General features: G+C 40.7%; 1 protein-coding gene across 1 annotated transcript; it reads left to right on the top strand.

Moving 5' to 3' along the window:
- The first annotated feature begins 11,616 nt into the window (after nucleotides 1-11,616).
- LOC120816165 (complement C1q tumor necrosis factor-related protein 3) lies at nucleotides 11,617-12,937 on the top strand. The gene is made up of 4 exons (XM_078099442.1): nucleotides 11,617-11,751; nucleotides 11,968-12,103; nucleotides 12,198-12,311; nucleotides 12,422-12,937. Exons 1-4 carry the CDS (start codon nucleotides 11,656-11,658, stop codon nucleotides 12,694-12,696), a joined length of 621 nt encoding a protein of 206 aa, XP_077955568.1. The 5' UTR covers nucleotides 11,617-11,655; the 3' UTR covers nucleotides 12,697-12,937.
- The last annotated feature ends 3,732 nt before the right edge of the window (nucleotides 12,938-16,669 follow it).

Raw genomic sequence — 16,669 nt, 5'->3', positions numbered from 1 at the left:
GAGGGAGAGACACCGTGTTCAGGCTACCGGCTCTGGCTGACTGGCTGGCCGATAGAAATGCGGTGTTTTTTTCACCATGTTGCCACACGCTCACAGCAAGAGTGGGGGAGAGCGAGAGAGAGAGGGGGAGGATTAACTAATGGGATAATGTTCTGAATGGAAATTCAGTGTGTGAGTTTATTTGAGGGTTCCTTCACTTCGTCAGAATGTTTAAGTGGAATATTGGTTGATTCCAGCAAGCTCATTTTGCCATTTCGGTGCATGCCCTCTTTATACACGCAGTGACATTTACAAATCGTGTGCTAAGTGCCAATCTGAGAGCCCTGTGCAAACGGCAGGACAGCAGTTCAAAGGACACGCCATAGTTCATTACAGTCTCAGAGGAAGCCAGAGACGGACACGGACATCTCAGAGCAGATGTCAAGAGGCACACTGAAATGAACGTGAACGAGTGTTCAGTCAGCACAGCGTCTTACTCCCCCCCCCGAGCAGTAATGTGACAATGCAGGATTTCATGGTTCATTATACATCCACAAACCTTGGGGCCAGCACAGTTATATTTATATCTTAGTTGATTGCATTTGATAAAAATCAGTTGGGCACAATCAGCAAGAAGGGGATTTATAAACTATATATATATATATATATATATAGATATATATATATATATATATATATATATATATATACTCAGTTACAGATGCATTACATTTCATCAATCAACATATAGCTTTTCAACATAACTTGCTTGTAATACTGTTTCTTAAACTTGTCCGGAGTTTGACTATTTCGCCATCGCCATCTTGCATAATAATGGCCGTCTCCATGTATGGAAGAAACTGTATATGGAATGTGGAGGAGAGCCATCAAGATGCCATGTACAGTTCTGGTAGTAAGCCCGCTCTAAAGGATGTTTCAACAAGGTCTATATGGCTCAAAATTGGTCACAACTTAATAAACTTAACTAATTTTCATTGAAAAAGACTTGAAATTAGTGTTTGAGACCATAAACTCTGTTTACAATGTTGTCTAAGGGAATAAATCAAATGAGAAGTATTACGTTTCTAAATAAGTTCCATACTATCAAACTTCTTTTTGTGACCTGAAGAGGCGCCTCCTGCTGGTCAGTAGAGAGAATGCAAGTTTTCAGACACTTCCGCAATGGCTTCACGCAGAACTAGAGGTTGCCGCCTGGTCGAGATCTATAAATCCTGTATTTTCCCAAAATGCAACTTGATTGAATCGGTTGTAAGACTGTCCTTGCATCCCTTTTAAATTAAATTCATGTCTTGAATAACAAAGGTTTTCTGTTAAAGATTTGAGGCCTCAAAGCCCAAACTGAAAATCATTAGGGTTATTTTGGAGACTTTGAAAAGCTCCCTGCAGAGCAACAGAAGCCATTATACAGTAGAAGCTCTCTCTTTGACTAGTAAACTGATCGTGATGCATAAAATCCACAGAGTGCACCTTAAAATCCCACAACCTTTCAGGAGAACAAAAAGAAACTCGTGCCATCTCTCCATCTTCTCTCTGCCCTGTGGGCAAACCCTGATTTGTTTTGGCTCTCTTGAGAGGTAACTGTGCAGTTGGACAACGTTGTGATCATTCATCTAATGTTACCAGCACCTGCAAGGCGAAGTCTCTCTCCCTGACGATCCCGTTTAAAAGTATGTCAGTCAAAAGCGTCAACTAGAATTGTTCCATTCTAGGCTGGAATCCCCAAGCGGGCGCTAACGCTGTTACCCTCAGGCCAACTACTCCGTTTTAATTGCTTCAGTGAGAACCTATAATAAAGTTCTAAAACTCTGTTGTTGAGATACAAACTTCGCACATGTTGAAATAGATGAGCCGTGGAGCTGCACTGAGGAGACTCATAAATATCTCTAACCTGGTGCTGGATTTCCTAAAGTGAGGAACATCTGCCAACTTCATAGCTCCCCAAAACACTGCGTCCCTCTATTCAGAGACATTGGTGGGGGTTTTTAACATACACTAGCCCCTCTCTGCAACAAAGATTTTGGCTTCACAAATGTTTCCCTTGTGTTTCAAAGGCTATTTCATTTCAAATAGATTTTCCTTATCAGCACTCGCCTGCTGTTTGGGAGAACCTTTTCCACGACGTCTGTGACGTATCTGCTGCAGCAGCAGTACCAATATCTGGCTGTTACATCACTTCTTCCTTGATGTACTTTCCTCTGCATTCCCCCTTTTCACTCACATCTTCTGTCCGCCGGTTAATCCTTTTCTCTCGTCCCCAGCTTCCATCTCCACCTCTCACAATCACATTTGAACAGTGCGTAGAGTCCGTAGTTGTTGCCCCTTTGCACAGGTCATTGTGATTCACTGCGTGTACGGCAATTTCTCTCACAGCAAACATGAAATGCCAAATCTGCAAAGTATTTCACTAAAAATGATCGTCAGCATCGCCCCATAACTATTATTCCCATTATTATCATCATTTCCACCACCATCATTGTGACATTTCACATTATCAACTTTTGCCACCATGTCATCTCAGCTTAAAACCACTTGATTTGGTGACGCTGACGGATGCTGACATCTTTATTGTAACATCTCCAACAGAAGCCCAGTGACCTTATGCGCCTACCCAGCAGGCATAGGGCCTCATGGCGGGGATATGTTTATTGACAGAGGGAGGTAGATGCGGGGTTATTTATTGTCTAATGGGGAGGCGCTCAGTGGTTCATTATTGATGGAATGGTATATACCTGTACAGTTTCGACCGATAAATGGCTCATAAACTCATTTTGGAGTTTTAGCTTTTTAGTATCATTGTTATTTAAATAAAACAGGGTGTCACGACTGGACAATGGTCCTGAACCCAAATGCACGACTCACAGGCAAAGTTCAAAAGAAATCAAAAGTTTATTAACAAATAGGCGAGTGCCATTGAACTAAAAATCACACGTGGTCGAGGAAAAATACTACTCACGAAACCCTGGTTACCTGGCATGAGACCAGACGAACTGGCACAGGACAAAGGGAGACGCAGACAATATATACACACAGGGTAGGGGCACAGGTGAAAACAATCAGGGGCAAGGCAGACACGGGAGGAAGGGGCAAGTTGCCTGAGACGAGAGGGAGGTACATTTTCAAAATAAAACAGGTCTCACAGGAACACACAACTCACAGGACATGAGACAGTTTTACCGACGCCGTTTCCTGGGCATGACACAGGGGTTTTCAATGTGAGAGGCAAACTCACTGGATGAATGAGAAAAAATATCACGCTATGTAATCAAACTAATATCATAAAAAGTAAACTCCAGACCAAATATATCTGGCTCAATATAATTGCCAAAATCTGATATATAATTATTTACATTATATATATATTTTTTCATTATATGTGATGTTTTTGAGAGGCATGTAAGGCATCGATATATGCACACACCAATTATTTGGTGTTATTCATGAATGAATTTGATACTGCTCATTTTAACACCATATTCTGTTTGCATATTCTCAATTAGGCTACACCCTGAATGGAGCATTTTTCAATCCAAGACATTTGTGATATGCCCATAATGTGTATGTTTTAGGAGCATTCTTTGGAGTCTCAATAGGATTTTTAGAGCTATTTGCAATACACAGCCTGTTTCCTGTTTACGACCAGCTCTCAACTAACTAATAGTTAGCTCATGCAATGCCCTCGTCGGAAGGAATAACACACAAAAACACAGAAACACACACACAAACATGTTTAAGCAATACGACGTATTTGAAAACAGGATTTGGGGACAAAAGATTTTGGGACAAAGAGGCAGAATGGCATGTAGCTCCTGCGGTTTCCCTTTTCCGTTTGATAAAGTGGATAAATTACATATATGGGCATTGACCACAGCTGAGAATGGCGTCAACATGGGATTCATTGACTCCTGGGATTAGGATTAGGATGGCGCATGGGTGTGTTTTATGTTAATCAGAATATGCACTGCTGCACATGAACAGGAATGTCAGTGGAATATTAATTTCCATTAGCCAGCTTATTAAGAATGTTGTCTTTTTTGGAACACGGGCAAAAACTATTATCATTTCTTTGCATGTAAATATATTCACTGTCATGTCACATGACATTAGTGGATTTAGACAACAGATTACTTATCTTATATAACAATGGTAGAAGGTCACATACATTTCATGTTACGAGTGATCCAATCACATAATGAACATCAGTTGTGTATTCTTTAAATACACCAATTCTTGCCAAAATAAAAGATAGTTTTCAGTAATGGCATTGCGTGTCATTCGGCATGTAGGATGAACCTGCAAAAAAGGTTGCAAAAATGTTTTTGCTATAGATACCGCTGAGGTATCCCTTATGGTCCAGGGTTCAGCAAAGGGCGCCAGCACCACTGGGGAAAAATCATTATTAATCATTATGCTTTCAAACAATGAGCTGATGTTTAATTTAAACATCGATTCACGCCCCTGAGGGGGTATAGTTTTCCTATAGATACCACTGAGGTTCACTTCTCAACTCACTGGCAGGCCGTGGCAACCTCACACCAGAGGGGCAGCTAATAGATCGTTAATATGGTGAGTGCTTATTTTGTGGACAATAATACATGTTTTAGTAAAGGGGTCTACTCATTAAAGGCTCTTAATTCACACAGGGATAACTTAAACCTTTAAAGATTTTACTATGTACGTATTTACTTTCTACGAACACCAACAAGGGATCTGGCAAAGGTATAGGGAGAATGCGAGCACGATATAACATTTTATATTTTTTATTTGATGAATCATTCATGGTGATATTTTTTATATTTAAGAATCGTGGACCCCTTGGAAAAAACAAGTCGAAAAAAGGCCGGCATCATTATCAAACAAACTACATATTATTTGACTTTGAGACGAGGTTTCATAACAGGAAACGCGAGGCAAATTATACGTGCTTTGGATTTAGAGGGAAAAGGGTTTTGTTTGTCACACTTTGAAATGTGTGGACAGCTTTGTGAAGTATCACAGAAGAGCGACATACAGAGGCAACACGCTTATTGCCCACAACACATCACTCCTCAAGTCACCATGAGAGGGAGTCGGATAATACTAATGTATGACGATGCATACCGGATGCACGGACTCTTTCAGTTTCCTGCCCATGCGATTGTCAAACCCCCCGCCGCTCTTGGGTTCAGCGATCTTGAGAAAAAATATTTCCCCTACAAGTTCAACACCCGAGAGGATGAGTATTATGCCGGCAAATCCCGATCCTTCCTACTACGGCTTTGATGGGATGAGTGATAAAGCCACATTCAGCCTGGTCAACCGTCGGTACTTTATTTTTTTGACCAGGAGGGGCGTACAGATCTTTAAATAGTATTTATAAAAAGAAATGTAATAAAAAGAGTTTATATCACATTAGTTACCTGCCGCTGTCGCTCCGTTTGCGGCTTGTTTCAGCTCATCAATAGAACATATGGGGGTGCTGGCACTATTTATTGAATTTGAGGTTTCTAGCCAAAACTAAAACTGTATTCTTTAGACAAGTCTCTCAGTAATAGATCATTTCATGCTCTCATAAACTGCTTTTCAGTCTTACATTTTAGTTTGGATGTGATATCACAAATAACCAAGAAAAAGATAAATTGGAGTTATTTAATGCACCAGAACCACATCAATGAATTGTATATCTGATCATCACTGCTAAAAGCCCATTTTCTTTAGCTTACTGTTGTTTTCATGTTTAATGTTTTCAGGTTATTTCAAGTTTAGTTGTTTTCAAACAAAATAAACGTTAGAATGACTTCATCAACCCTATCAAGGTAATCGGGTGGCGTTTGGAGCGTCAATGGGAAATGTTAAAGATATTGGACCTGTTACGCTCCCTGGTGGCTCGACCTGGAGCGCAACATAAGGGCAACAGGTCAAGTGAGGTGCCAGCCACACAAAATGTAACAAAAAAGTATTTATTTATTTATTTAAGAGCAACACAGGGATCAACAAGGACTGTCAGTGGCACCAAAGAAAAGAACATAAACAACCCCCCCCTCTCATTGACCGGTGCTTAGCACCCACAAGTACAGTGGGTGGTGCTCACTCTAGCCTTGGGTACTAACAACAGGTACACCTACGTGTATGCAATATGTAAACCCCGGAGTATCTTACCTGTCCTCATTGACCCTGTGCGCACAACCAAAAGACATTACAAAAACTACCACAAGCCAGTGCTCTTCCAACCAAGGGCCCAGCTCAACACAAAATAGCCCTCCCCTACTGAAAACAAACATTGACTATATAAAGAGGAATGGTTGATGGGAGATCTGGAACAGGTGTGGTGATTGGATGAGGGGAACCAGGTGTGCACATCTGTGAAGTGAGAGAATGGAAACAGAAGGGGGAGACAAAAACACAAAAAAAGAACACCATATCTGTAGACCTATTCCCTCATAGCACTGTACGTAACAGGACCGTTTAACATTGACACAACACTGACCTATAAGACCGTCTTCTTAGACACAGGCACATACAATCCTGCAACAGGCAAACTTACCATAACAACTTTATTTATAGATATACATGCATTAATAAATGCTGCGTTTGACTGAAAGAGATGGAAATGGCAACAGGTGTACTCCTCTGTTGATCATCCCCAGGTATTTTCGCTGCTCCAGTGAAAGGGGTCTATTATCTCAGCTTCACTGGCCATAAAAAATCAACCAAAAACATGTTTCTGGGACTGATGAGGAACGAAGCGCATGGTTTCTGTGAGCAACTACGCAGCTGGAAACCGCTACGAGACAGGAACCAATGGGATGACGCTGCAGCTTGAAGTGGGAGACCAGGTGTACATACAACTCTATCATGACACCTGGATTCCCAACAATGCATCTAACCTCAGCACCTTCAATCGTCATTTGTTATTCCCTGTGTGAGTTTTAAGTGGATGTAGTGGTTGCTATTTAACCTGAGGAAAGTCCGTTTCACATTTTCTTACATTTTAATTCTTACAATTCCACAAAAACATTTGGCTATGAGAGATAAATCACTGTGATGTGGGCACATTGAAAACCGTCAATCTATTGATATCACGTTTGCCATTATAAGGTTATTAATAAAATTACACTAGTTTAAAAACGGCACACTGCCATTTATTTTTCATTTGTTAGTAAAAATGCCACTCCAATCGTCGCAGTTCTGCAGGGTTACTCAACTATTGGTTGTTTAATGTAAAAAGCGACTGGCTCTAGACCTGCATTAAGTGATGAGCTTAGCTTAAAAACTGGGAACAATTAGCTTCACTCTGTGCAAAGTCGAAACGCATAAAACAGGTCACTAGTATTACATTGTTACAGCACATAACTACTTCTAAAGCCACAACTTTTTATTTGAAGTACAAAAGGAACAAAGGACATACAAACTGTTATTGAGATTCAGAGTAGCTGAGTAGAATCTTCTCACAAAGTCATGCTAGCGGTTCCGCCTTTTTCTGGTCTTGACACTCTATTAAGCTACGGTAACCTAGTGCTAGCAATAGCTATCTATGTAGCAGAAAGATGTACCAATGGAATTAATCCCTCCAATAAACGCAGCAAGCAAGTAAGTGTCCTTTTGAACAATCATGAAAGGAGAGACGTGAGACGGGTAAGAGTCCACAAAACATCACAGATAACATTTTGGTTTCTTTTATCTCATTACTGTCTAAAAAATGGCCTCATACATTCTGCACTTTGGGTCTTTTGGCGAGATAACATCATTACTTCCTCTATTGTATTTGCTATTCAGACCATATATTGGAGAATATGTGATTAATTGATGCCACATATCTTTTACTCGTGTTTTCATTTAACCAGGTCTTTCGGCTCATCGCTTTGTATATTTTTTCTTTATTATTTTACATAAAAGCGATGATTTTAAATAGCTTTGCAAACAGTTTTCAAACACACACATGTTTTCTATTAACACAACAGTACTTAATGTTTGAGTACTTATTTGTGTATTCGTGCTAATGTATGCATGATTTAGGGGCGAGGGAGTGGGAGAGGTCAGTTATAGTGATCCTAAAGTGTAAATATTTCAGGATAGGGAGCATATATAGATATAATATATACTGTATATGAGGTTATGTGTGAGTTCCCTCTTCTCTCGATGTCAGTTGTACCCGTCTGCCCCCTTGTGAACGGTGATAATACAGCAGCGAGATCCAAGGAAAAATCCATCTTACTCTCTAGTATCAAGGCTGAAACCGTTGTACATTTTGTACATTCATCCAGAGTGGGAAAAAAACCCTTGCTGCAGAAATGATCATGACAATGGAAGTGGACACATGTGCACGCAAACACACACACGCTGACCAGAAACACACAATCCCTCATTCACAGGCCCAAAGGCTGGCGCATGCTTCTGCGTCTTGTGATGTCCCGAGAGGTCTGGTCCTCAATGGGAGGTACATTCCCACCTGGTGAACTACAACTCCCAGAGTCAGCCAGGCAGCGGTTCCCAGCTGAAGGGAATGAGGCTGATTGCCCTCACGACAGCTGGGGGTTCGGAGGAACAGAAAAGGAGAGGAGTCGAGAGAAGAGGGGAGATGGTTGACGTCCTGTTGCCGAAGAGATTTATGTTGATGAACAATGTTTTTTTTGTCAGATTTAAGGTTTACGTTTGTTATGAATACAGGACTTTAAGTTTCAAATCATTGGTTGTCGTCTGTATTTTTGGGCACCCACTCACAATCCCAGCCACATGTTTTCTATTAACACAACAGGACCTAATGTTTGAGAACTTTTATTTGTGCTAATGTATGCATGATTTAGGGGCGAGGGAGTGCGGGGGGGCACAGTTATAATGATCCTAAAGTGTAAATATATGAGGATAAGGAGCATGTAGATATAATATATACTGTATATGAGGTTATATGTGAGTTCCCTCTTACGGCAGCTACATCCAAGGAAAATTCCATCTTACTCTCTAGTATCAAGACTGAAAGCTAAATAACCTTTGTATATTTTGCACATTTTCTCATCCAGAGTGAAATCAAACCTTGCTGCAGAAATGATCATGACAATGGAAGTGGACACGTGTGCACGCAAACACACACACTGACCAGAAACACACATTCACTCATTCACAGGCCTAAGACCACCAGGCTGCAAATGAAGGAGAGATGTTGGATGAATGTGGGGGAGCTGTCCTCCCACTCAGTGTGAGAGGCAGACAAAGAGCATTTAGTCTCTTTCAGTGCCTGGAAATGTGAGGTCTTTTCTTTACTGTCATGACTCACTCGCACAAATCCAACCTGATTCCTGCAAACAGCGAGGCAACCCTGCTAGAAAGATCCTCAAGAGGGAGCCACTGTGGTAGATCAAGTGCAAATGCAGTTACTCCTACAGATGACAATTTTATCTGGTTGACCTTTGGTTTACATCTTTGCATCTCTTTCTAATTTTGCTAATCGTTTTTGTTTAGTTACATTTTGCTCAATCTTGTCTTCCATAAAATACAATGAGTAAATGTATTCAAATGACATCCTCTTACGGTGTTTTTGCAAGGGATTCTGAAATGTATCATGGTTGTCAACAACCAAAACAAAAGAAAAAAAGTTAACTAGACCTGTTCCTAATTTCCGGGGAGATACACTGGCATCTCGGGATGACATCAAAAAGCATGGTTGTGAAAGTAATGAATGGAAGAGAAGATGAAGACCTCATGCCTCACCTACCTTCCTGAGATCGATGCTGCTGGGGTTGTTCAACGTTTGCCATGTGATGAGAGAGAGGGAGAGAGACTTGGAGGCCGGAATGAACAGTAGGTGCATCTGAAATAAGAGATTGTTTCCGTCATTTAATGTTTATGTTGTGTTTCTACGCAGTTGCAAGACTTCAGAGTGATATGGGTTCCAATTGTTTTGATGACAGGAAAGTCTTATACACTACTAGAGGATGTAGAGACAACTGTTTTTCAAGTCCTGTCTCAAAATACTTGCTGAAAGCAAATAACCATAAAACCAGTCGAAAGTGAGGTCATATTGTTGTCATCACAGTCATATATAATTCAATAATCAAAAACAAACATTGAAGGCCCCTGTAGTCAATGACAAGCAAAAGCCTTCCCTCTCTCTCAAGGACCACTGCATTTCCAATTTACTGTTTGTAGGTAATATCTCCCTGTATAATTTACTATTTTAACGTTCTTTTCTTCTATTATTATTTTATATCTTAATGTTGGAAATGGCAAAAGGTGTACCCCTCAGGTATGTTCACTGCAAAAGCAAAAACAGTGCTATGTGGCATGCAGATAAAAAGCTATTATCAACTTTCACTCATTTGTAATTATCGAAAAAGAGACTTTTTCAATTATTTAAATGTCCTGCCCTGAGTTAGATGAGAACATTTATAAAATAATTAATACCACTCTCCTGTATGCTAATTCCTAGAACTAGCAATTAGTTTGGCGGTTCTAAACTTTGGCTTTTTACAAATATAACGAATATGAAACCAACAACAAGTCACAGATTCTGGCCAAACTCTGTCAGGGCTCATCGTATTGTTTGCACCGTTAGTGATGTTTGCACAGTCAGCTTCGAGCGGCCTGCTCAGCCATCACAGTGCTAAAAGTGTGCAGGCAAATGTGCTCTAACTCATATGATATCAAGTGTGAAAACCCTGAATGGAGCTACAGCAAAACCCCCAAACGGTCTGAAGAGTGTCCAGTTAGAAGGGAAGCCCATCATGCAGAAAAACACATGGGCGTTGTTTCAGCTCATGAATAGAACATATAGCGTTGCTGGCACTAATAATTGGTTTTGAGGTTTCACCGATCCCATGGCTTCTAGTCCTTACGCTGAGATAAAACTATATTCTTTAGACAAGTCTCTCTGTAATAGATAATTTCATGTTTGATCTCATGTCGTTCTAACTGCTTCTCACAGTCTTACATTTTAGTTTTGATGTGATATCACATGTATTACAGGGAGTGCAAACCCAGGACAAGAAGATAAACTGGAGTTCCTCCAATTTAATCCACCAGAAATACATCAATGATCAGATCATCACTGCTGAAAGCCTCTTTTTTTAGCTTGGATAATCAACTCAAAGATAAGCTCCATGCTATGCTTCAATGCTTATTCTAATCATCAGTCTCTCCACAATACTGAAACCTGCAGTAGCCTGTGAAGACGTGGCAGCATGTCTGATGGTGTTCTCATGTGCTTTAAGAGTCTAATTGCAGAAGGGAATTGGAACCGGGTCTCGTTGTGCTAGGAAGGACTCTTCCTTATCAGGAGAGGATGCAAGTGTTATTTATTTAGCACAACAAGGACCCTGCTGGAAAGTTAATCTATAATACGAACTTGGAAAGGTTTATTATCTAAAGCCTTGCATTTAGCCAAAGAAGGATATTGTTAAAAAGAAAGATACATCGCTTATTGAAGACACTGTGCTAATTTCTCAAAAAAGTTAGAAAAAAACATTTTTGGCAAACCCATGGCAGTGAAGATACTCATTAACATGGACTTTGCATGAGGAGAAGCAGGCGAGTCCATCTCACTACGTGCTCAACTGAGAACTGTTTGTGATGTTCTGAAAAGGGAACGTGCCTCCTGCCACTTTTCGGTCAGTGCGTCACTCTCTCCGTGTGGTATATAAAGCATAGTGGTTACAGCTGATTACGAACAAAGCAAAGAAAGTAAAGATGAAGACCTACGTGGCTGTGTTGACGTTCTCCCTCCTTTACCTTAGTCTAGCTGAGGATCATCCGTCTCCTATTGCATCAGACAGCAGTTACCACCTGCCACCAGACAGCAGTAACCACCTGCCACCAGACAGCAGTAACCACCTGCCACCAGACAGCAGTAACCACCTGCCACCAGACAGCAGTTACCACCTGCCACCAGACAGCAGTAACCACCTGCCACCAGACAGCAGTAACCACCTGCCACCAGACAGCAGTAACCACCTGCCACCAGACAGCAGTAACCACCTGCCACCAGACAGCAGTAACCACCTGCCACCAGACAGCAGTAGCCACCTGCCACCAGCCAAGGAGGAAAACTGCCAATGTTTTGCCATTTTAAGGAAACTAAAGTCAAAACTGAGAAACACTGAAAAGCAATTAGAGAATCTGAAGGTGGAAGTCCAAGGTAAGACCATTTCTTCTCACTGTTGTTTTCAGGTTGTTTCAGGTTCAGTTGTTTTCAAACAAAAATAAACATTATAATTATCAATCCTATCAAGGTAATCGGGTGGCGTTTGGAGCATCAATGGGAAATAGTGGACCGTCTAACGTTGACATGACAGTGACCTACAATAATGTCTTCTTAAACACAGGCGCATTCAATCCTGCAACAGGTAAACTTACCATAACAACGTGTATTCATGATCATTTGTTAAAAAATACTGCCTTTCACAGGAAAAAATGGAAATTACAAAAGGTGTACTCCTCTGTTGATCATTCCCAGGTATTTTCACTGCTCCAGTGAAAGGAGTCTATTACTTCAGCTTCACTGGCCATAATAAATCATCCAAAAACATGCAGCTGATGAAGAACGGAGAGCGTGTGGTTTTTGTGAGCAACTACGCAGCTGGAGGCCGCCACAAGAGATCAACCAATGCAATGACTCTACAGCTTGAAGTGGGAGACCAGGTGTACATACAACTCCGTCGAAACCGCCGGTTTCATGATAAAAAATCTAACTTCAGCACCTTCAATGGTCATTTGTTATTCCCTGTATAGGTTTTAAAGAGGAGTGTAGTGGTTGCTTTTTAACTTGATGAAAGCAAGCTCCACATTTTCTAACATTTTAATTCTTACAATTCCGGAATAACAATATGATTAGTGGAATAAGCCTATATGAAAAAAAAACCTGTGATGTTGGTACATTGAAAACTGTTAATCTATTGATAATATGTTTTGTTTATAATATGGCATTGTAAAGTGGTATCATTAATAAAATGAAAGAAGTTTGAAAACCGCACACTGCCATTTATTTTTCATTTGATATGTGTTACGATACTTAAAATAAACATTAATTAAGTACATTTTAAACCAATTTAGACTAAACTGTACTTAAGTGAGTGAGTAAAAAACACATTCCCTTATTTTTAATTTTGTACTTACTAAGTGTACATATTTAATACATTGCTAAAAAGGGTTATTTTGATTATTATTACAGACTAATACTGCCAGTACCGAATGTTTATTCAATGGGAATTATTTCTTGTTTAATGTCAAAGCGACCGGCTCTAGATCTGCAAGTGATTAGCTTAGCTTAAAGAGTGAAGCTAAAACAATTAGCTTCACTCTGTGCAAAGTCAAAAAGCATAAAACCGGTCACTAGTAAATACATTGTTACAGCACATAAGTACTTGTAAAGCCACAACTTTTCCGGTTAACGTTAACCAGTGATTGGCTAACTGCTTTTTCGGCGGCCCGAGCTGAGAACAACTGAGACATGCAGACAAGCGGAGATGCATGCTCAGATATCTTAATTTACAAATATTACCAGCAGAAGGAGCTGCTGATGTTACAGTTTGAGCAAGAGAGAATCCAGTTAAACGTGGAAACTGAGCGGCAAATCTAAATCGAAACGGTTCGGCAGCAAACAGAAAAAATGAAACTAGACTTGCAGTATAAATTGAGTTTGATTTGTGACGGTAAGCTTTCACAGAGTATGGCATAGGAAAGTTTCTCTGAGTCTGTGCGGGTTGGATTTGATGTTGAGGCTAATTTGCGTTTAATGCCCAGATTCAATGAGAAGGATCCTGATACGTTTTTCACATGTACACAGTGTACACATTTGAATACATTGCTAAAAAGGGTTATTTTGATTATTATTACAGACTAATACTGCCAGTTCTGAATGTTAATTGGGACCAACTGGAGGTTTTTTGTCAAAGCCACTGTCTCTAGATCTGCATTAAGTGATTAGCTTAGCTTAAAGACTGGCAACAATAAGCGTCACTGTGTGCAAAGTCAAAAAGCATGAAACAGGTCGCTAGTATTACATTGTTACAGCACATAACTACATCTGATGCCACAACTTTTCATTTGAAGTACAAAATGAACAAACTGTTAGTTATTGAGATTCAGAGGAGCTGAGTGTAGTTTGTTATCTTTTCACAAAGCCATGGTAGCTGTTCCCGCTTTCTTCTGGTCTTTGCACTATACTAAGCTAAGGTAACCTAGTGCTAGCAATAGATATATATGTAGCAGAAAGATGTACCAATGGAAATAATCTTTCCAAATAACTCTTAGCATGCAAGATGGTGTCCTTTTGAACTAATATATTGGGACAGATGTGAGATGGGTACAGAGCTACCAACCTGTGACACATGCTTTTGCATGTTTTCACATGCACACATCCAATTTCTCATACTTAAAAGTATGTGTATTAGTATGAGTCCACAAAACATCACAGATAGCATGTTTCTTTTAACTCATTACTGTCCAAAAAAAGACCTCATACATTCTGCACTTTTGGGTCTTTTGGCAAGATAACACCATTACTTATATTGTATCTGCTATTTAGAACCTGTACTTAAGATCATGTCAATTGCTTGATGATTTGTATTTTAAAGTCATGTTTTCATTTAACCAGGTCTTTCGGCTCATCGCATAATCTCTTTTTTCTTTATTATTTTACATAAAAGCGATTTTAAAAAAGCTTTGCAAACAGTTTTCAAACACACACATGTTTTCTATTAACACAGCAGTACTTAATGTTTGAGAACTTTTATTTGTGCTAATGTATGCATGATTTAGGGGCGAGGGAGTGGGAGAGGTCAGTTATAGTGATCCTAAAGTGTAAATATTTCAGGATAAGGAGCATGTAGATATAATATGTACTGTATATGAGGTTATGTGTGAGTTCCCTCTTCTCTCGATGTCAGTTGTACCCGTCTGCCCCCTTGTGAACGGTGATAATACAGCAGCGAGATCCAAGGAAAAATCCATCTTACTCTCTAGTATCAAGGCTGAAACCGTTGTACATTTTGTACATTCATCCAGAGTGGGAAAAAAACCCTTGCTGCAGAAATGATCATGACAATGGAAGTGGACACATGTGCACGCAAACACACACACGCTGACCAGAAACACACAATCCCTCATTCACAGGCCCAAAGGCTGGCGCATGCTTCTGCGTCTTGTGATGTCCCGAGAGGTCTGGTCCTCAATGGGAGGTACATTCCCACCTGGTGAACTACAACTCCCAGAGTCAGCCAGGCAGCGGTTCCCAGCTGAAGGGAATGAGGCTGATTGCCCTCACGACAGCTGGGGGTTCGGAGGAACAGAAAAGGAGAGGAGTCGAGAGAAGAGGGGAGATGGTTGACGTCCTGTTGCCGAAGAGATTTATGTTGATGAACAATGTTTTTTTTGTCAGATTTAAGGTTTACGTTTGTTATGAATACAGGACTTTAAGTTTCAAATCATTGGTTGTCGTCTGTATTTTTGGGCACCCACTCACAATCCCAGCCACATGTTTTCTATTAACACAACAGGACCTAATGTTTGAGAACTTTTATTTGTGCTAATGTATGCATGATTTAGGGGCGAGGGAGTGCGGGGGGGCACAGTTATAATGATCCTAAAGTGTAAATATATGAGGATAAGGAGCATGTAGATATAATATATACTGTATATGAGGTTATATGTGAGTTCCCTCTTACGGCAGCTACATCCAAGGAAAATTCCATCTTACTCTCTAGTATCAAGACTGAAAGCTAAATAACCTTTGTATATTTTGCACATTTTCTCATCCAGAGTGAAATCAAACCTTGCTGCAAAAATGATCATGACAATGGAAGTGGACACGTGTGCACGCAAACACACACACTGACCAGAAACACACATTCACTCATTCACAGGCCCAAAGGCTGGCGCATGCTTCTGCGTATTGTGATGTCCCGAGAGGTCTGGTCCTCAATGGGAGGTACATTCCCACACGGTGAACTACAATTCCCAGAGTCAGCCAGGCAGCGGTTCCCAGCTGAAGGGAATGAGGCTGATTGCCCTCACGACAGCTGGGGGTTCGGAGGAACAGAAAAGGAGAGGAGTCGAGAGAAGAGGGGAGATGGTTGACGTCCTGTTGCCGAAGAGATTTATGTTGATGAACAATGTTTTTTTTTGTCAGATTTAAGGTTTACGTTTGTTATGAATACAGGACTTTAAGTTTCGAATCATTGGTTGTCGTCTTTATTTTTGGGCACCCACTCACAATCCCAGCCTTCCGAGACATCACAGTCTTTACGCACCGTTGTGCCGACGCACTCGTTTCAATGAAAGCATTGCGTGTGTAGCAGAGCAATTCACCGCCAGAACAATAGGTGGAGTAACGTTTTTTGTTGAAGACTACCTAGAGCAGGGGTGCCCACACTTTTACGGCTCGCAAGCTACTTTTCAACTAACCAGGCCATGGCGATGCCGGCTGACGGGGGGGTAAATAGTCATAAGGAGTCAATATGAAGAAAACAACGAGCGCACATTCTCGATCATTACCATACAGGAGTCAGCCTGGGTTGCTTTGGAAGGAAATGAAATCCGTCCGTTAGTAAGCAAGAATTGCTAAACCCCATTACCATTAGTTTCCCGCGGTAGACCGTGCATGTGTGACGTGCCGTCGTTTTTTTATCGATGGCACGTGATCAACGGGTGCTGCCTTTGAGATCGACGTATTGAACACCCATGACCTAGAGACTCACGTCTTTGT

The sequence above is a fragment of the Gasterosteus aculeatus genome, chromosome 3, assembly GCF_964276395.1.
Source record: "Gasterosteus aculeatus chromosome 3, fGasAcu3.hap1.1, whole genome shotgun sequence".
Taxonomy (NCBI): Eukaryota; Metazoa; Chordata; class Actinopteri; order Perciformes; family Gasterosteidae; genus Gasterosteus; species Gasterosteus aculeatus.
Note: the sequence above shows the minus strand (reverse complement) of the source record. Positions and strands in the feature narration are given on the sequence as shown.